Raw genomic sequence first — 22,460 nt, forward strand, 5'->3', positions numbered from 1 at the left:
CAGAGGAATCAGCTGGGCGCCGACCGACTGCGTCAGAAGCCCGGGGGTGGGGGAGGGGCCTGGGCAGACCTCCCCAGGGCGTTCCGGTCTGCAGGCGCCCAGCCTTGGAGCTCTGGGAGACCGGCAGTCAGGAGATCTTCAGCGACTGGCTCCCTGCCTTGCAGCAACCACACCTTCGTCTGTTTTACATTCTGCACGAGCTTGCTTTCCTTTGAAGGGTGCAGGGACCTCAACGTCCGCCTCCCACCTTCCTGAGCGTGGTGTGGGATTGGGTTTGAGTTGGTTTCTGGTTTGTGTTGAACCGATTCCGCCCCAGCTCCAGCTCCAGAGATGGGTGCGGACTGATCTAAGCCCATCAGGGTCATCCGAGCTCCCAGGGATTCACTGAGATAGCTCTGACCTAAGCCCTCCAGCCAGAGACTAGCTCTGGAATGGTCCAGTTGGCTCCAAGGTCAGGACTCTTGCTCACTAGAGCGGGAAGGTGAATGCGAAGCACCCCGTGGACACCAGGGTGTCGGCCTGGGATGAGGGTGACCATGTGGGTGGGCAGGAGGACAGAGGACCTGAGTCCTTGCCTACACCCCTGAGCATAGTTGCTACCTGTGTGTCCCCTTTATCCAGCACAGTCTGACTTGGAGTTCCTGTTCCCTGCCAGTGACCGTTCCGTTCATAAAAAAGGTGTCTGAAGCTGGGTAAGGAGAGTTAGGTCATCGCTGATGGGGAAGCCTTCCCTGGGAGGCCCTCTGAGCCAGAGCCGCTTCTGGGCTCTCTGGTGCCACTCGGCATGCATCAGGAAACGTAAGTCACACCAAGACTCGAGGCTCCCCCGATTCTTTGTCTTGCCTGGGCCCAGGAAGAAGTCTCATGTTGGTGTTGGTGTGCCCCAAATCCCTCCGATTTTCCTTTTTAACAAGCAGAGCCAGACTCAGGCTCACAGCCCTCAGCAAGCGGTAACTGGTGGCGAAGTTTTAGTCTCATGTTTTGTCTTGAATTTATTTTTACGGACGTCTTCGTTAATGGCAAATTCTGCTGCCTGTCCTTTTTTGTAGAGACAAAGTTTTCCTTTTTAAAAAGGGCAGTTGAGACCTAAGTACATAAAGCAGTTGTTAGGCAGATGACCAAGGCGGCAGTGTGAGTGAGGAGGGTGGGAGATGCTGTGCCGGGGAAAGCATGACGTGCCGGTTTAGAGACAAGGCTTGTGTGTCTGCGTTCACAGCAGGGAAAGCCTTTCTTACGGGGCGGGCTTGTCTTTAGCCAGGATCAAGGCTGCATGATGCAGTTGGAATGCCAGTGGCCGGGGACTCAGATGTCCTGGGTCCGAGTCAGCCTCTCTCTCTCTCCTCTGCCAGCTGGGATCTTGGGACAAATTAGCTTCTCAAACCTGGAGCTGATACTCCCTTCACAGGATTTTTTTTTTTTGGTTGGGGGTGGGTGGGTATTTGGGCTCTAGGGCAGGGCTGTTTTGAGGACTCAAATTATCTTGGAATTGAGTACCCTACTAGTCCCAGGAACACTTCAGGGATGTCTGGAAAGTACCGGAGGACTTGCAGTGTGTGCCGAGCTCCTAGGAAAGGTGTAGTCATGCCCCTAGCCTGAAGGAGGAGGGGTCCTTGGAGGACAGGGCTCTGTGTTTGAGCCTCACTTGGTTCCCTCTTCCTGGGGAACCCCGTTTAGCTAGCCTTGGCGGCAGAGGCAGCCACCAGGAAGTTGTGCAGGGCCTTGACCATTAATCTCTAGGCTCTCAGTCTGGCGACTTCACGTAGTTGGTACAATGTAGCGTCATGTTCAGCTCTAGTCCAAGTCACAGCCAGCACAGTGCTTGCAACTACACTGGGAAAGCCCTTTTATTTCTAGCCTCTTATCAGTTTCCAAAAGGTGAACAATTGGCTTATTAGGAGATCCATTTTGCCTCAGTAATAAAACCTTAATAAAGGTCCAGCCGGATTCAGGCAAAAGCCAGCTGAGGTTTAAATGGCCTTGATGGTGTGCAGGGCAGTGGTGGCACTTGGCCTGCATCACAGGTGCAAGAACATCGTATTCTGAAACACACACAGCTGCAACAACTCGTTTAAATAGTGAAGATTCTGGGGGCGCCTGGGTGGCTCAGTCGTTCAACGTCTGCCTTCGGCTCAGGTCATGATCCCGGGGTCCTGGGATCGAGCCCCGCATCGGGCTCCCTGCTCGGCGGGAAGCCTGCTTCTCCCTCTCCCCTTGCTTGTGTTCCCTCTCTGGCTGTCTCTCTGTCAAATGAGACTATGGACCTTCCAGACGTTCCTTCCTCCGTCCTTCTCTTACTTGCACTTTGAAGTCACGACTGGAGCATTTCCAGGATATGCAACTTTCACCTCGTATGCAGGTTTTTTGAACCCAACTCCCACCTAATTTGCAATTCCACTCAGATTTAAGTTCTGATGAACATTAAAGTTGTTTTTAAGTGGAGTACGTTGATGGGAAGTAGCAGGATGCAAAGAATTCCAGAACGGTGACCCTCCTTCGGTGCACGTTTGGATCTGTTTTCAAGCTCACCTAACAGTAGTCGATAGAAAATGCCGTATTTCCTAACTGGATGCACCATCAAGAATTTATCTGGCTTTCTAGACCACCTCATGGTGGCCAACTGGCAACTGGTGTGTTGCAATGCCGTGTCAGAACAGCACAAGCAACCTCTTCTATGTCGTTTTCTGCGGGGCGGGGGGCGGGGGGCGTTCAACACTTCGGTGAGACATGCTTGCAGTTGCTGCTGATCCAGTGAGCTACAGGGTAGGTTAGAAGTTAAGGGTCACAGTGGGTAGAAGAGACCATTGCCTAAGAAAGGGGCAGAAGGCTGACCTGATGCTCTGCGAAATCCACGTATCGGATATATTCAAATTTCATTAATAGAGAGTGTTCTCTTCCATCTCGCAGATGAAGTGATTCTCAAGCTTTAGTAGCACAGGATCCCTGAGAGGATTTGGGGGGCCTCCATCTCAAGGTTTTGATGCTGGCAGTCTGGGGTCGAGGTAGGAAAACCACCCCTGTACATAGCAGTACTCACTCGACAAAAGCAAGTTTAATGGCTTCCAGGGGTTGTGTTTCAGTTGGGGCGTCCCCCAATCACCGATAGGTTGTTTTCACATCTGGCACTTACTTTGTTCTCTTCTGAAAAGTATCTATCTTTACAAACGGGCAGGCATTTGGATTGGATACGCAACTACAGGGCAATCAAAGGGGTAAATCCTTTTCTGCTGAGATCTTAAGAGAGGGACAAAGAGCTGTTTGATGGAGACCAACGATGGGAGAAGAAAGCGCCTCTATGTGCTGAAAAGGGAGAGAAATCATGCTGCTCATCAGTCTGACTCTCGAAGTCAGGGCCACAAGAAAATCGGAAGGACATAAAGAAAGTCTCCTGGGAAGAAAATTTACAGAATTGTTCGGTCTACAGTTATAGACGTTATCTAATTAGAAGGTGGCAGGTTGCCACAGCTTTTATTTCCAGATTATTCCAAAAGCAAACAGTAGCAACGACATTCTTTTAAAATGGCTTTTATTGAGACACTTTTAGGGCTTCTGCTACATCGCTAGTTGGGGATCTTCTTTATTTCCAATTCTTAGGTGGCTAAATTCTTCTCTGAATGCCTACAACGCCCATTCCCACCACCTTAGCGAGGAAGCACACGGTCTCTGCTTAAATGTTCAATCAGGAATGTATGTCCCCCTCTGCTCTTCTATACAAGTCTCCTTAGGCCTCCTAAGCCCAGACTCCGTTCTTTCCCATCTAGTAATTGATTAGGCAGACTAATTTCAAACCAAGGGTGAGAGGGCTTCAGTTCAGCTATTACTATCCTTCAGAGAAAAGCTTTCTCGATGCCAGTTCTTCTGATTTGATAATCCGTGGCATCTTAATTTAGGGACATCCTGTCCTAAACATTATTAGCTGGTGTCTGCAGAATTTATAATCTCCTTGTAGAACAGACTTAAAATAACTCCATGCCAGCCCCGAACGCCCTAAAGGTCCTGCTTGGTCTATTCTTACACTTTCTCCTGTAGTTTCTGAGAAGCAGGATGTTAACATTTTAGGAGGAGATTGGTCAACTTTCTTTGGTCTTGTTAATGCTTTTGTCACAGCTATCTTTGGGAAGGAGTCTTAGAAATTACGGATGCCAGCCACTGAAGACCTCTTTAGACCAACGTCCCCGAGAGGTGCTTGCTAGGCTTCTGTCCTCTGCATGGATTGGCGCTTTCCATCATTGTTGTAATTACTGAAACAGTGGCCTAATACTGCCTCCTCGTACTCTTCCATTCTTTAGTCCAAGCTGCTCTTGGGAATCTATGTAGTAAATATACTAGCTCTTTCCATCTTAACAGCCCTTCAAGTGTGTGATCTCCAAAGCCTTTTTAATAGCAAGATGGTCAAGAGAATTACAACAAAAGCAGAGAGTAGTTGCCTGTTTAGTACAATTGTTCCCATTATAAGGTGAAAACTAACATTTACTTCCTTTTATAAGAAAGAACGCCAGGGTATTAATATTCTGCTTGCAAATTAATGCCAATTTGTTTACATCCTTTTATCATTGAGACATTTACACATATAAGCAGGCTCTGCTCCTTAACAAAAGGGGAACTGAAAAACTCATGAATGTTTATTTTTGCAGTTAAAAAGGAAAAAGACAAAACCAAACCCAAAGAATTTGTTCACAGGTGCCTTGAGAGAACGCATTCTTAATGCCAGTGGCACATCTTGGTCTTCTGTAAGTTTCCTCAGTGGCTGTGGCTTCCACCTCTGATGAAAGTGAGCCATGGCATCAGCTGGTACAAGACCTAATGGACACACAGGACTGTAATGTGTAATAAAGCAAGTATTTACATTAAGCACAATACAGCAATTTATTGAGATGCTTAAAATGAATACAAAGGGAAATAAAGGTCACAAAATTATACATACTACAACAGTGTGTCATATATTAGATGGTATAAATGAATACACCAGGGTGGTGCTCAACTAAAGATAAAACTAAATATCCAAAATGCAGCACTCACTGGTTTGCTGCTTCAACACAACACACTTTCATACAGATCTAAACGGTGTCAAAATTAGTAGCTGCAAAGTCAGTTCTTGCATGGGATTTGTTAGCTTAAAAGATTTCAGAAAACAGATCTGAAATACCAGTTTTTGTTTCTGTCAGCTGTAATGTCAAGGATATTCAGAACAAGAAAAATTCTATAATACAAGAGAGTCCAGATATAGATCTTATGTGGCTGGCCTCTGCTGCAAGATTGTACAAGGTTATGTGCAAAAACTAAGTCTGTCCAGAAGTCCATACTAGCGCACTTTCAAGCTTTTGCTAGGTAAGCTAGATAGAGCGTTTATTACACAGCAAGGGCAACACTAAAAAAAGAAACAAATCTAGGATGGGTACACAATAACAATATCATAGGCATCACTTGAATAGGTCTAAAAGACTGTACAAATATACATTTCAACTATTCAGAATGAATACATGAAAAAAAATTGATTTTCCCCAAAGTCTACTGTACACATTGGACTGGTAGCTTGAATGTTGGCCCTACACTACCGTGTGAATCAGGGTAACGCTTCCCAAGAACATCCAACCAAACATTTTACAGAGGGAAAGAAATGTCGAGAAGGCAGATAAAATAAACCTCTGCTTTTCCTCATGTGCGTTCGTGAGCCACCAGCTTATTGGTTGTTCACATTTATTCACTGTGTCTGTCACAGCAAGTTCTGAAGCAAGATCAGCCAATCGTGTGTCACAGACTTAGAAATAACCACTGGGATTAGCAGTGGCCATGTATCCCTACAGCCTGATGACCCAGCACTCAAAAGGCAGTACCAGCCAGAATACAGCTTTGCAGTCCTACCGAAAGGAGAGCAGAGCTCCAGGCTGCAGCAGGTCACCGATGCCTGAGAACCTGGTACTTAGGCCTGCTGGCTGCTCAGTTTCACTCCGGTTAGGCTGCCATGCATTGGCTCAGCAACCCCATCAGTCATGTTGTCAAACTGCTCCCCATCCTCACTGTCAATTGTGCTATTCTGCCACTCAATCTGTGGGTTAGATAAGCGCTCATCATTTTCAGATGCGTTCTTCCACTGTGACTGGTCCTTGGACCAAAACCCTTCAACTTTTCCATAGGAACTATTCTTCCATTTCAACTGCTCTCTGTCACCTTGCATGGTAGCCTTTTTTTTGGCAGCTGGCTTACTGCTTCTTGCATCTTCACTCTGGGAAGACTCATCAGACCAGGTTCCTGCTTTCATTTCACATGTGTTGTCCTCAAAGTCTGACACTTGTTGGGAACCAGGGCCACTCTCAGATGGAGAAGCACCATCTTTCCACTCAACAACATCATCCTGGTCAACCTCACTGTCAGAAGCATCATGCATCAGTTTGGCTGGTTCCTCAGTCAAATGAATAGTTTCATATTTTGAACCATCCTCCTCTTTTTGGTCTAGCTTCTCCTCAGATTCTAAAGCATCCTCAGAAATGACCTTCGGTATGTGTTCCTCTGGGTTATCGTTAGAGATTTTAGGCTCAACTTCAAACACAGGGTCAAAAGGGCTACCACTTCCATTGGATTCTTCCTCCAAATTTTCAAAACTGTCTGAGGAGCTGTCCTCCTCCTTCCCAAGGCTGAGCTTTTTGTCAGCAGTTTTACTAGCATTGACTCTGGAATCCTTCTCGTCATGATTCTCAAACAGCCACTCAGCATCAAAATCCATCTCGTGCTTCACTTTGTTTAGTTCTTTCATGTTGAAGCCCAGTAACACACCAGGCTTGTACTTTTCACAGTCTCGGACACACTTCTTCCTCTTGTTACTAAAATGGGAAGCAATGTCACTCTTCCACAACCACAAACTGGCGGCCAGCTTCTCAATTTCTCTCCTGGTGGGATAGGGCTGTTTGTTAAAATACTTCGTTAGGAAGCTTTTCCTGGCTTCATAGGAATCATCTTCATGACCCTTGGGGTCTAAAGCTAAAACAACAGGCTCCTCAGGCTTCTCTTCAAAGAAGCTGGGCGAATCGCTATCATCGTCTAACTTTCGCTTTTTCAGCAAGGGAAATTCCACTTGCTCGTAAGTGCGCTTGACAGGTGCCAGGCCCGGTGACTGATTAAGCCGAGAGGGTGCATTTGTCTTATCCTGGCCATTCTGGGTCTTTCCAACACCCCTGCAGTGAACGAGATGCAGAGTGATAGTCGAGGCGGTCATGTTGCTGGTGTACACACCAAGGCAATGGATGCATTTGTAGGTGAGCTTTTTTTCCACGGGATGAACCGTCTGAATAACTTGGTGCCTCTCTCGTAGGTGATGTGCAAGTGCATCAGATATGGGTCCTTTTAGGATTGAAAAGCAAAGAGGGCAAAGGGTTTTCCCAACATCTTTTTTATAGGGCACTGCAGCTTGAGGTGAACTTTTAACAGGGATATCTGCCTTTTCCTGAACTTTTGGCTGTGGCTTTGGAGGGACTGGAGGGTTATTTTGGGCATGGTAAGCAACAGATTCAGCCGGGGCATCCCTCAGGTTGTATGTGGTTACCAGGAGATGGATATTAGTGTGACTACCCTGCTGCAATGTCAAATCAAAACTCAAAGTGGAATCTGTTTTAGGTCCCATCTCTTCATCAATGTGAACCATCCGCATGTGTGCCGCCATCTTCTCCACATCGTTGAAAGTTGAACGGCAATATGGACAAGACAGACCATGAATTAACATATGGTTGAGCAGGGTATCTGTGGGCAAATAGCGATTACAGTAGAGGCATTTGCTAGTAAAATTGTGTATTTTCATAATGTAGTTGGCTACTGCTGGGACTTTCTCAGCTTTATGTTCTTTTTCGAAGTGCACACTATACACATTTTCAGGAAAAAGCTCATTACAGATTGTACATATTTTCCACTTTTGAGTTGAGGAAGTATTGGCTGGGGGAGGGCCCGTGGCAGCTGCAGGAGGTTTGGAACTGGACTGACCTAATACTCTGGATGCCTGTGACTGGGAGAGGGAGGGAGACTTTAGCTGGCCTGCTGAGAGAGAAGAAGCATTAGCAGCCTGCAGGGAGTATCTTGCTGGTGCCTGGGACCTCTGCTCTGACCCAAGCCCGTAAGATCTTCCATTTCCACTTGGAAGTAACTGCTTCACAGACTGAGACTGTTGAGGGATGGAAACTGGTGCGTTGCCACCTAGACCCAGTCTCATTGACTGACCAACGCCATAGCCCTGGCCTACAGATTTGACTCCATAGTTATTTTGCTGTAGGTGAACATTGGACATCATGTTGACTCCTGTAGAATTTAAGTTAGGCTTTGGTATTGAGAGTCGATTTACCATCTGCTGTGATGGCAAAGACCGGACATTTCCAGAAGCAAGGGAACCAATTCTTGACTGGAGTCCCATGCCCTTCTTCTCTTGAGGTTTGGGAGCAATTAGCATCAAGGGTTTGGATCGGGGAACCACCACATTTGTGTGCCCAATCATGGCAGTGACCTGATAGCCTATGCGTTCATGGTCTTCGATGACGTGTTGTACCAAAGCTTCGTAGGACTTTGGCATGAAAAGGCATCTCTTGCAGTGAATACTACTCTCTTCCCGGGCATTTGAACCTAAAGGGACTGCACCGTTGAGTGACTTCTCACCTGCCTTTGCTATGTAAGGCGCTGCCACGTGCTGAAAATGTTCCCTGTAAATGTGCTTCCTAACGATTTCATAAAGAGGATCTCGGTAAGTGCACTTCTTACAGTAATAAACAGCTTGTTCTACACTGTCAGCCTGCTTAGGTTTAAGGCCATCATTTTTGCTTTTATCTTTGAAAGTGCTGAGGCTGCTACTTGGTGCGCTGGCATTTGGAGCATGAAATATTTTAATGTGTGTTTCCAAAGTCTTTTTGTCTGCATTGAAGGTACAGTAGGGGCAATTAAGGAGAATCCTATTTTCAAAGTCTTCACTATGGACATTCCGGAAATGACTTTTGTAGGCAGAGAAGAATTTTGAAGAAAATGGACAAGCACTGCAGCAAAAAGGTTTCGTCCGGTAGTCCTAAAGACAAGACAAAAACTGGAATTAGAATGCCACTTAAGGAAGGTAGTAACAGGTTCTAGATTTTTTCCCCCAGATGTTCTCTATTTTTAATAGAGATACAATGCTATTTTTAGAACTGAAACTCTGTAATGAACTGATATAATTTTTTTCCTTTTGCAAAACTAATTTGTAAAATATAAACCCAAATGAGAAAGCTGTTTTAAACCAGATTTTTATTTGGGTCCCAGAGTATTAAAAAACCCCTCAATTCTAAGTTTCCCCTCAATGCTTAAAAAAGATCAAAGTCACATTTGCTGACTGGTTTTAGAGAAGCCAAAGACAAATGGCTTCAAAGATAAACATTTTACAGTTAGAAACGACAAGAATAAACACTGTGAAATCAGTCACTCCATGAGAATCAGTAAAGTTGCGAAAGGTTGTTCAGATTTACTGTTCGGTAAAACTCAGGGCCCAGAGTGCTGTAGTGCAATTAGGCAGTAAGATATAAAGATACGCCCTTTGTCCCTCCCATCATGGAAAATCTTCAAAAGTCTCAAAACTTTTTCCCACTGATTGAAGTAGTGTAGTATTTAGATTTCATTACTGATCAAAAAGCTACTGATTTGAAGAGTTGGCTTTCTTCTATAAGCCATGATCTCTTTTCTCAAGCAAGAGCAGCTTCAAAAGAACTAATGAAGTGATAGCTGCTTTGATTCAAATTAAGAAGTTAAATAAAAATTTCTTTCCTACAGACTATGAGGAGTGCATGATGTTAAAAATCCAGTAAAGTATTGCAGAATATACTGATATCAAAGAGCAACTTCCAGAATTATGCTCATTAGCACTTGCGCAGTTTGTCCTTTGAAGACCGGTGAAACACAAGCTGGGCAAGAGATTATCTTTCCTCCCTAGAAACCTACTTTGTTTCAGATACTGGTTTGACACAAAATAAAATACTCCGCTTCTCCTTAAAGCTCAACCCCCTATTTAAATGTGTTAGAATGTAAAGCTTTGGGATTCGTAAAAACGAATTAAGTGGTATGTCCCACTGGAAAGCTTTTACATTCAAAGACTTCTGGTGCATACCTTTTTTCCCTGGGGTATGGATAAGAAAAAACGAGGTAACTATACTCTCAAATTTCTGAGGCAGAGTTTAAAAGTACTGCCAACATTTAAAATCCCTGCCCAAATATATTCCGATAAACAGATCAATAACTACAGAACTACAATCACTACTGAAATAGGTAATAGTAAAGTCTGCAGTGACAATCACTTCTCCCTGTAAGACAGGAAACACCACCTACCTATATCACCTTCTCTGTCACATTTTTTCACCTGCTGACACTTGCTGGCATCACTGGTGCCTTGGACTACCTAATAGTGTTTTTAATACCACTTTGTAAAAATTTAAGTTATACCTTTCTGTCACTACTGTCCTATAAAGCCACCCATCCCCTTCCCCATGTGCTGGCTTAGCAACCCCAGGTGTTGGATGATACCAACACAGAAAAAAACACCCTCTCCAGAAGTAACATGAATTGTGACAGACACAAAAAAATGATGGATGGCCTAGATGAACAGAATGTTGGAGGGTACATTTCAGAAACAGAAGAGCCAAAGTACTGCTGATACATTGTTGATATACAGCAGACCTTAGAACATTTAAGTAACAAAATTTCCTATTCTTACACTTGAAGTTTCAGTCCAACAACAAAAAAGACAAATTCTTCCTAGTTTTCCCTGCCACTTAGGAAAACAAATAATCAATTTTGACATTTTCCATACAAGGTTGCTGCCCACAAAACAATGCTTCACTATGACAGGCCTAGAGCTGAAAAGGGAGTATACCAAGGATGTAGCCATTTGGGAAGTCCCCTGTGCTACTTACCTGATTTTTTGTAAGTGAAGGGTCCCACAGTCCTACATCCTCCCATGTAGTGTTTTTCAAATAAAAGTCATTAGGTTCAAACTGTTTAAAATCCTAGAAAACAGTGAAAAAAGTTTACAAAAACACAGTGATACTAACTCTAGCCCAACCTTACTTAGAAATCCCATCTCTTAACTAGAGCTAAGACACAGAAAAGCCAACCCCACCAAGAACTAAACTAGGAATGATAAGGCTCTTAGGAAATACAAAAAGGCATATGGAAGTTGCATTCTATATTTTCTAACAACCAAACATTCCCCTAATGGTCAGCCAGGTTTCCAAGGAAACTACTGGAAGTTCTAATTAAGTAAAAAATTCAGACACATATTAATACCAAAGCTCCTTTCATTAGAGTATTGTAGCTCATCAGTTGTAGTATTAGAATGGAGTATAAGCTAGCAATGTTTGCTTACAGCACCATGGATGCGATATTCTGTTTCTGAGGGGAAAAAGGGGGTCGAAATGGACTGGGAAGAAAACTCAGGATTTCTGAATCCGCAAAAGGAAGAAAGCAAGCTATTCGAAGAAAAGTAAGCAGTATTACGTCAAATTTATACTCTTACATAAAAATTTAATGGCCCATTTTCCCCCCAGGCCAGGAAGATAAAAAGTCTTAAGAGAAAATTCCCCTTGGCTGCTAAAAGATTCACAGTTCAGTGTGGCAAAATCAAATACGTATAAATTCCAGAGTATGTAATGGGTGTAATAATGGGAGGAACACGTCAAATGCAGGATGGAAAAGGTACCTTAACATTTGCATTATTTATCCTTGTGCAGATTACTCCACTGAGTGCAAAGTGGAAACAGATGGACTGTTTCATCGGGCAGAACTACCTGAATCTGAGGGGCTGGAGAGGCAGTGAACTTCCACACTGGGGATAACATAACTAGAGAAGCCCACTTTTGAGAAGCTTCAGTCTTCATGATATACCCCTCAAGTATTATTCATGGGAATCAGGAAAAGAAAACCTGTTGCATGAAGGAAACTGTTTTTTAACTTTTAATTCCATCCAAACATTTACTGAATGCCTATTACGTACCCAGCACTGTGCTAGGTGCTGGTTATACATGGATGGACAAGGTGGTTATGGTCCCTTGCCAGCTGGAACTTAGAGGCTAGTGGGGAAAACAGCTTTAAATATTTCAGTCAGAGGCTTTGACCAACTAAACCGCAAGACCTGGAGCAATGAGATCTGGAAAAGGAGACCAGTACACTGGCTATCCCACAGGGCTGTTATAAAGCTCATAGACAAAAGGTTAGAAAAACAGTTTTCAAAAGTCCAAACTGTTATACAAGGGGAAGATAATAGTGTATGATGGGTCAGAAGGGCCAACAAATGCTCAAATCCTAAGCAAAGAGACAACAAGCACCCAAACCACCATGCCTCAACAATCAGAAGGTCAACCAGAACACTCAGGCATATCAGAATGAGAACAGGCTCTGGAGTCCCGCAGACAGACCCTGCCATATGCTTAGCTGTGAGGTGGACCTAGATATTTACTGGTTCTTCATTGTAAACTGGAGATAAGAATTCCTACATCTCCCCCAGGGGTTGTTCTAAGAATCTGAATTTAGAGACAATTCTAAAGCACCTGAAGTGTCTGACATGATACATCCTCACCAGTAGAACTGCTTTTGCTTCATGATGCAAAGATGAAAAAGCCCATTTTAGGGAGAAGGGAACAAGTTAAGTCAACTGAGAAAGCTCTGGTGAAGCTAATGCTGCAGTTACAATTCAGAATCACAACTAAGAATTAACCAATCCCGGCTGCTGACACAAAGTAATGGATCAGAAGCTGAGTCATGTTAAAATTAAAAAATGGCATGCTACTTACTTCTATGTGTTCTTTACAGTATTCCAACCCAATGTCACTAAGTATTTTTTTCACAGTTTTCCGGGCTTTTCTTAAACTGCCAAGATTGTTGACAGGAAGTTGGAACATAGTTTCTATTGGAAAAAAAAATTTAAGTCAAGTCAAAACACGTACAACTTGTAATATTTCCTAGTTCCACTGACGGTAGGACCACAAACCCTGGCCCGCTGACCAAGAAGGTGAGTGGATACCCTTATATAGTATGTTCTGATTACTTAAAGCAGGCAGGCAAAGTAAGTGCTCTCTGATCTTTTCTATTTTTAACAGGACATTTTATGTTATAGATCAACTATGAGTTTAATCTGGCACAATTCTAATTAGAGTTTAAGTTCATCACCAAACTGGTTTTTTTAAAGTTGAGAATTAGGTTAATAATACCAACCGATTATCTTAAAATCGAGTGTGAGTGCTTTTCTCCTTGTGTTGTTGAACCTCTGAAAATAGAAAAATGTTCACCATTTCAGCATCATTATCACAAAATTTTGAGTGCCAGGGAAAAGAAGTTTTTGTTTTCTGGGAACTGTCCTGCACATTACTGTGATGATCTTAAAGAAATATCCTTCAGTGTTTCCAAATACTATCCAAACTAAAGACACTCCTGGTTGTGTACCTCGCCCCCCCAGCCAGCACCACACCTGGACAAAGGCACTCAGCATCAGGGCAGATGATAACTGTGTTACAGACTTTAGGGGCTCCTCTTGAAAAATGAAAAGCTTATATGTATGTGTGAACGAACTGAAAAATTATTTAAATGACCTAATACATTAAAGCACAAATTTAGATCCACTTCCCCAAGTTCCTTAAAAAACAAAAGTTAAAATAAAATTAGTATTTGTATGGCTTCCATGTGACCATAAATGTATCCTATAAAATACGGTAAGAATTTATCAATGTAATAATCCAAATAAATTTCATAGAATATAAAATAGTTCCAAAAACCAAAACCAGAGGCAAAAACCCAAAAGCCAAAGCAATAGGAATTAAAGTTTAATACACACAAATCTGGTGTTCTAATAAAGGCTGTTACTCTATAATACCGCTACCATTTGTAAGTACAACCATAATCAACTAATCTAAATGTAACACAGCATCATGTTACCTCCTTTATTATTCTAATCCAAAAATCAATATTAACTATGAAAAATGGAAGAGTGAAGCCTACCAAAACAAACAACTCCTACAAATTCTGAATTTGGCTATGTCATCAGAACTTAGAAGTTTCAAAATATTCTACATGAAGTATGAAGTATAATTGAGGCCAAGAAAGAATGCATTTCACTAAAAAACACGGATCAGCCTTCCCATCCTCAGCAGCTAAGCACGACTATGTGTCCTCTATATACTCTGCCATCCAACAATCTGCATATGACTTAATAAGCGGACTCAGAAGTCACTTTGGTTACTAATTAATGTGCATTCAAAGCCAAATCCATTATTCCTTGTGGAAATTATATTGCTAAACTGTTTAAACCATCTTTCTGAAAGTTTTAAATCAGTTGCTTAATAAAACTGTTCCCACAACCACGTCAGTTAGAGAGAACTACCTGACAGCAATGTTTCAGAAATACTGAAAATGTTACAGGCTAACTGTGAAGAGACCGGGCATCAAAACAGATGCCCACAAATGCCCCAGCCTGAGAAGAGACAGCTTGTTTCTCTATTCATTTCATAAACTCTCTGTGGGCCCAAATTCAGCAGTTCTTTTGGAACTTCCCAAGTCAGTCCTGCTTCACTTCAGAGGAGAGATAAGCCCAGAAGACAGCCATTACTGCTTTCCCCCGCCTCCTGCTTATACGCAGCTCAACATCTCAGCAAAAACAAATACACAATGATTTGGAAATGTCACCACCATGAAGTCACTAGTCTATACAGAAAACACCCAGGGAATTAAATTGCAGCCGGGGATAAAGGAAAACTCATTCTCCTATGGACAATACATCGGGCATTCTAAGTGCCCACCACCCAGAGCTAACCAAGTGGTTTTAAGACCTCCAACTGAAGCACCTCACTGCATGGTAGGTACCCAATTTATACATCTACAGTTCTGAAAATGTGAGTATGCTCATAAAGGAGCTTAGTTACAAGAAACTTGTAATTTATAAAATGTGGGTATTTCAGCCATGGAGTAAATCTCAAGTTTACTTAGGCTGAATTAAATAGGCATATAAATAGTGAACACTGCTTACCAGAAAATGTTGTACAAAAATGTAATTTTTTTTTTTTTTTTTATGATTAGCAACTAGGAGGGAACCTAAAGTTTACACTGAAAGATGTAGAATACTCTAAGATTAGTGGCATTGTTAATGGATCTGGGGGAATTCTATCTGCCCTCTTCCCCAGATGGAGGTACCCTCTATGTATTTGCTTATGGAGGTCACTTAAGATTTCGTCCATCTGGAGCTAGAATAACACATTCATTCATATGTGTTAGCATCATCAAAAGCATTTACAAAGACCCTTGTTTAAGTTAAACATTCTTTATAAACAGGCATACAGTGTAAAAATATAAGCAAAGAAGGATCCCTCCTACTCCTATCCTCCAGCCACGGAGCTCCCCTTCTGGAAGGGGCCACTGTTACGTCAAGCTTTTCTGCAACAAACCAAAGATTCCTTCAAAGAACATCTCCAACAAACTCTGTGAATGTTAGGATTATTATGGGTGACAAGATAAAGAACTCAAGGACTCTATGTTGTTTTCCCCAGCCTCTTGCTTGCTGTTAAGAAAGAACTTCAAAGGGTACCTGGGTGGCTCAGTCAGTTAAGCATCTGCCTTCTGCTCAGGATCTCAGGGTCCTAGGATCAAGGCCCACATCGGGCTCCCTTAGGGAGCCTGCTTCTCCCTCTCCTGTTCCCCTCCGCCTCCTTGTGTTCCCACTCTGTCAAATAAAAGCTTTTCTTTCTTTCTTTTTTTTTTTAAGGAAACAACTTCAAATCAACAGCTGGCTTCAGGGTTCATCAATGTTATCTCTTTGATTCATACTTGAAAACTTTTACAAGAATTACTCCTGGCCTCCTCTGCACCACTCAAAAGTCCTGTTTAGAAACCTGGACAAGGGGTCCATACCATAAAAGTGACTGAGGGGCATGAACAGAGTAAACAGGAAATCAACTGTCTGAGATTAAGGGCTGATTCCTCACTTTTGAACAGAGAGAGAGCTAAAAACAAAATATTGACAATAATTACTCTTAGGAAGCAAGATGCCTTACAATAAGGTCAAAAACTGTCTAGAGATGGGCTTTCTCTCCAGATTTGTCCCCAGGTGGCTAGTCCTTTCTCTTGAGGCTCCTTGCCTGTCAGAACGGCCATTTTCACCAGGTCAGCACCATTATCCCAACACCAAGGAGAGCTCCTTCAGTCAAACCATAAACCTTTCAGCTCGTAACAAAAAAGGGGAAAATATCCAGTTTAACAGAATGGAACCACGGTTCACCTGTTTATCAGTCATTTTTTCAGAACCTATACTCTGTCAATGTGCTGGGAATAGAGAGATGAACAGGACACAGTTCTTCCCTGCAACAGTCCATCATGTCTAAGGGACGGGACCTAGAGCACATGGCAGGCACCTGTGCACTGGAGTAAAGAAGACGGCTGTTTCTGCTGCCAAACTGCTTCTTGGAGCGACCCCTGGTGCAAATGATGTGCTGTTAGGTGGCCCTTCCTCCATTACAGCAGAGTGTACATGAGTCAGGTCCACCCATCAGAGTATTCTACCTCTACAGACACTGACCGGAAGAACTGGGTGTGTGCCCCAAACAAGGTTGACAGTGATGCTGAAAAGGACTCAGGACCTGCTACCTCATGGAGAAAGCAGAGGGAGGGGAAAGACTCCTATTCAATAACACTTGAAGTCCTCAATCCAGCTGTGCCTGACAGCCCCTTCCAAAGACTTTTCCTAAACAAGAGCCAAGTACATGACCACTTTTGCTTAAACTTTGGTTCATGTTCCTTGCACCCAAAAGTCTTAGTAGACCCACTGGGCAGTGGGACACAGAAGAGGAAGTGAACACGAGAAAAGATGGAGAACTTTATGCTAAGTAATTACACTTGTAAATCAGGTCTAGTAGAAGAATAACAGTTTGTTAGGAAGACACAGTTCTTTGAAAGATGCTTTGGCCCCTGGTTTCATTAATCAAAAACAAAAACACTGTATGAACAGTCAACCCCCCCCCACCCCCAGCCTTTTTTTAGAGACAGGGGGAAGGAGACCGGCAGATCGGTATAGGTGGACGGGCAGAGGAAGAGAGAGAATCCCAAGCAGGCTCATGCACAGTGCAGAGACCGACATGGAGCCTGATCCCACAACCCCAAGATCATGACCCGAGCCTAAATCAAGAGTTGGATGCTTAACAGACTAAACCACCCAGATGCCCCTCCCCTAAATCTTTTAGAATATTAGAAAGGGGGCGCCTGGGTGGCTCAGTCGGTTAAGTGTCGGGCTCTGCACTTGGCGTGGAGAATGCTCAAGATTCTCAACCTCACCCTCTGCCCCTCCCCCACTCAAAAATAATAAAAAAAGAACCGTTAAAAGATTTGGGGGAAAGCTCAATGACCTATTAATAATAGAGTTAACATTTGCAAGTATTTTATTAACTGAAAATAAGTAGCATTTGGGTAAGCATATGCCATCTGATGAACTAGACTTAAAAATACCAGTTTTTGAGAATGATTTAAATTCACTGCTGAATGATTCAGCCACATTCCTTCCTATTGATCTTTGCGAATTATACCCACACCTACTGACAGGGTCCAAAACATTAAAATTTTACTAATAATCCTGGCCAAACTGCTACTCATTTGCTGTCTTAGAAAGAGCAAGAGTCAGATGGCAGAAATGAAAATCTGAGATCTGTAGCCCCAGGCTAGAGATGAACTGAAAACACATACAGAAGACTGATCAAACACAGGTTTCTCTTTCCCCTCCAAATTCCAAAACCAAAAATACTCCTTTACTCCACATACGAAGAGAAATGAGGCAGGATGAGTCTGTCTTATGAGGAAATATCTATAGGCTGAACCTGTACAGGCAAAGGATAGCAGCACCTCAATGACAGTGAACTTCATTTAAGCAAAGAAGTCATTATCTGAGGAACATAATTATAATCATTTATGAAACAACAGCTCTGCCAAAAGGCTTGGATCAAGTCAGGTGTTGTACTGAGGCTCTTCTGGGTCAGGAAGACAGAGGGGAACCCTAGAGCAGACGGTTCTAGTTTAGACGGCTCAAGGCAAGGTTTGCAGGACCTGATGTACCAACAGTGAAGTTTGTCTATGTATATGATAAGGTCCCTTGCAAAGGGATCAAGGATGACATCATTTAGTCCCTGTTTTTAGGGGCAGAAAGAAAGTAGAAAAACATTTGTAACTGTGCCCACAGAAAGTTAAATCAAAAAAACAAAAAACCCCATAAAACCTAACCTTAAACCTTTGACCTGGCACAGTTAATCAAACAAGCCAGGAGAAAAAAAAGCCTCCAGATCAAACTTTTCCAGATTATATTTTAAGCTACTGCAAGTGTGGATGTAACATGGCATCTTCCAGGATATAATTCTTCATATTTTTATGTGCATTCTTGGGTTTCCCAAGTTCTTAATAAGAACATACGGTACTAATTTAACATGCTAACAAGTACAGAAGTAAATATGATAGCATGCCCTAATTTCCATCACCTGCAAGTATAACTGCAACTTTCTCATATCTGGGAACTGAAATCTGAACGTATACCAGAGTGACAACTAATGCATCAGTTATATCAGTGAATACAAATTTACAATTTTCATAAGAAATCTTACACTGCATTGAGAGCTAGACAGGAATGGTTACTTCTTCCCAGTAACACCTAAACATAAGCTGCTTAGTCTAAACCAGTCCAGTGGTTTTCAACACTCTCCCACTCCCCTTTTAAAGAGGAAACCCTTGTTTCTAAACAAATCTTAGCTGAATTATAAAAAAGATAAAAAGTGGAGGGGCTCAGAGGTTGAAATGGAAAGAGGAAGAAGGAAAAGTTCTCAGTTCCTAAGTATCTCCTTGAAATAGTTACTTGTCTAACTAAGCTTCTAACGCAAATTTATGCCAAGGGGACAGTCGTCTGAAATGTAGAATTGGGACCTAGTGGACAATCAACCAAAGCAGGAAGTTTGATGGCTATAGCAGAATTCCAAAAGTTTACTGAAAATCTCCCCTAAGTAAAATTACAGTCTGATCAGAGTATGGTTGTCAGAAGCCCACAGTAAGCCTAAGGATTAGAATACAGTTTATACTTTGGTGTTGTCTTTTAAACATTTCTACATTAAGCTGTAAAGAAAAACACACATCTGAGAAAATCTTTTACTGGGGATGGGGGGAGGGATCAAAGGCTGGAAATAATGCCATTACCAGTGAAGAAAAAGAGCAGTTGTATTTTCTATGTTAAAAAAAATTGGGAAGACATTCAAACTACTACAATACAGACAGTTTCATTTTTGGTAACATCATAAATACAAATTTATATGTAAGAAGAAATTCAGATCCTTGATATTAAATCAAGAAAACAAAGTATTCTAATGTCATGCAGATGCAAGTAGTTCTATAAAGACCTTATAAGCCTGCACTGGGGTGTAAGGGTCAGATATATTTGAAGTTTCTTTAAACCACTAACTAAAAAGTACTGTTTTGTTTTTTAAGAGGCACAGACATTTTAAGAAGATTCTCCTAAATCTTCATGCTATCCATGATGGTACTTTTTTTTTTTTAAAACAGATTTTGTGATGTCTCTGTGGAAACATTTAGGATCCATTAAAATAAAAACTAGGCAGAAAGAAAACATTTCCTTACTTATGTGCTCACTTTTCCTCCTACCACCGGCTCAGCAACATATTTAATACCTGTCAATATCACGGAGTAAAACGGTGGTCATTGTAAAACACTGTTTCTTTTTATAATCAGTAAGTGCTTATCTTTCCTGACTATTCTGGGATCAGAAGCAGTGACCAGAGATACCTTATTTGTTTTTTAAGGGTGTTACTAAGTCCTACATTTAAACTAAACCAGTTGTAAAGAGGTTTATATGTTTGCATTTTGAAAAATAAACCCGTAAAGCCTTTCTAGAACCCTCCAATGAGTGAGCAAGTTCAGAGCCCAGCGCCTACATTTGATCTGGAAGCATCCTACTCAATCTTTAAAAAACAACAGCAGCAGCCAACAACCACCACCACAGTCCTAAACAGAAGCAGCTAATCTTTCAATTTCCTATAAGCTCGGGTAAAAGACCTTGCAGATGCCACAGGCTCTCCACAGAAAGGCAGCGCTAATTGTCTCCTCTCTTTCTCAATCCCAAATACCACAGAACAAGTAACTGACAATCCAGAGGCAGAATACTCTTCTGGATTAGCAGATAAAACTGTGCAGCACGACAGTGGTAAGAAAAGAAAGTTCAGACTCCTTTCTCTCAAGTAATGGAAAACGTGCAGTAGGGTTGAGGCTCAAAAGGGGGGCTTATTTGGAAAGCCCAGGAGGGTTAGGAAAACTACTTTGCAAATGAAGACACACATGTACCAAAAGCCAAATCTGAATAATGAACACCAATTATTTTGCTTAGGTTAATCATATTAGAACACTGTTAATAAAGACAAGAAGCCGGCAGAAAATGTAACCAACTTCTGTTTTCTTCTATACTTATCTACTAACTGCACTGACTTTTACTATTCTCTAATAATAAAAAAATCCCAATAGAGTTAATTGTGTCAAATACAAAACTGTCTCCAGAAAAAGACACTTTGATTTTCTTCAAGTTTTCCCCAAATCAATGATTAAATTCCGTAAGTTTTTATACTATTTTTTTTTTTTTTTGGTAAGTAGACTTGTTATTTATGAAAGGCAAAATGAGTACATTTACCTAAATATAGCATCCAGTAAAGCAATGCTTGGTCATAGGAATACTTTTGGCCACAGTCTATAAACAATGTGTGAATCCCTTCCACAAGTAGCCCTGCTCATAATCTAAGACTCTTTCTCTGCCTGATCACCTCAAGTGAGTGGAGCACAAACCCTGCCAGGCAGCTTGTTCCACACTGGACAGCTCTGTTCACAAGCCCACAGTTCTCAGTTCAGCTACAGAAATCGAATTCCCTAGCCACAGAACAGCCTTTCACATTTTTAAGACCCTTCCTCCTTCCCTCCCAAGTCTTCCCCCTTCTCCAAGTTAAGCACGCTCAGTTCTTCCCACCATTACTTCTGTTATCACAGGAGCCAATCTCCAGTGGATGGGCTCCAGTCTGTCAGTCTCTCTGGTGCCCCGAATAAACTTATTCCAGATGTGACACAATCACAAGGTCAAGTGGGACAACACTTCTCTAGTTCTAGATATTTTCTTAAAAATTTTATTATTTTTTTATTATTTTTAGAGAGAAAGAGAATGTGGGGAGTGGGGGAAGGGAGAGAGAGAATCCCAAGCAGGTGCCGCGCCGGGTGGAGGGCCCAATGCGGGGCTTGATCCCACGACCCTGAGATCATGACCTGAGCCAAAATCAAGAGTTGGGTACTTAACTGACTGGGCCACCCAGACATCCCTAAAATTTTATTATTTTTTTTAAAGTAATCTCTATGCCCAACGTGGGGCTTGAACTCATGACCCAGAGATCAAGAGTCACATGTTCCACCTACTGAGCCAGCCAGATGTGCCCTGGGTATTATTTTTAAATTAATGTTCCTGAAAGGTGCACTGTTTTGGTGGCAGCCACTTTACACATATGACAACAATCAACCAAGATCTCTTTTTTTAAAAAAAATATGTGTTCCGTTTTTCAGTATTAGGTGGTTCAGTTCGTGGGAACAAAAATTTTCTGTACTGAATCCACGTCTGGTTAAAAGGGAAGTTAACTATCAAGTCTTTAAATATCGTCTCAATTAAAGGGGCATGAACATTGTGACTCCAAAATGTAGCACTGTGAATCACTGAGAGAACCAAAGGATTGCCTCATCTAAACTCTTCTCATTTTACAGATTAGCAACTGAGGTGAAGCAACTGGCCTAAGGGTGATCAGCTTGTCTGTGACAGACCTGGGTCTCAAGGTCATCTCCAGATCTAGGATGCAGCGCTCCTCCCATTACCGTTGTAGATGAAGCTCTGATCTCAGACATTAAAGGTAAACAAGAGCATGTTAAATACATACATCTGAAAGTGCCACAACTTCATACTCAAGGTTGAAATGACCTTAAACAAGTTCAACCAAACTAGTTCAAGAGATGAAACAGATTAAGAATACATACACATCTCAGGTCAGACAGTCCCATCAGATCCAGAGCTCTGAGACCACTTGCCTGAAGTGCTCTTAACCATCACTGGATGCCAACAGTCAACAGATAGTCACAACAGAAAGATATCCAAATTGTAATAATACCTTGCAATATGAAAACCACAACCTTGGTATCCCTAAATAAAACAACAGCTTTTCAAAAACAGATGTATCCTATGTCTCTCTTTTATCACCTTCCCATTATCAATACTCAAAACATGCTATTCCAAAAATTGCTTGGGAAAACAGAGGCTTTGGTGATCCTTCTTTTTCTGGAGAGTAGGGTTAGTTAGGCAGGAGGCTAGTCTGCTTTCAGCTACCTTTTAGACTCCTTTTTGCAAATAAAGTTCCATTTGTTTTTATTACAAAAGCAATTGG

General features: G+C 42.2%; 1 protein-coding gene across 5 annotated transcripts in view; it reads right to left on the minus strand.

The window, feature by feature from the left end:
- Window positions 1-4,838: 4,838 nt before the first annotated feature.
- Window positions 4,839-22,460, minus strand: part of ADNP (activity dependent neuroprotector homeobox) — a 30,590-nt gene continuing 12,968 nt past the window's right edge. For 4 of the 5 annotated variants that reach the window (XM_045885967.3, XM_064573343.1, XM_045885966.3 and 1 more), the window contains 3 exons: window positions 12,774-12,886; window positions 10,899-10,991; window positions 4,839-9,028 (listed from right to left, as the gene is read on the minus strand). In XM_045885967.3, the coding sequence (XP_045741923.1) occupies window positions 5,918-9,028; window positions 10,899-10,991; window positions 12,774-12,881 (3,312 nt within the window). In that variant the 5' untranslated portion in view covers window positions 12,882-12,886 and the 3' untranslated portion in view covers window positions 4,839-5,917. Of the gene's footprint in view, window positions 9,029-10,898; window positions 10,992-12,773; window positions 12,887-13,194; window positions 22,442-22,460 lie in introns of those variants that run through there. The other variant, XM_045885968.3, reaches the window with a different exon arrangement.

The sequence above is a fragment of the Mirounga angustirostris genome, unplaced genomic scaffold, assembly GCF_029215605.1.
Source record: "Mirounga angustirostris isolate CCGP_5_RB_7025 unplaced genomic scaffold, mMirAng1.0.hap1 SCAF_10, whole genome shotgun sequence".
Lineage (NCBI taxonomy): Eukaryota > Metazoa > Chordata > Mammalia > Carnivora > Phocidae > Mirounga > Mirounga angustirostris.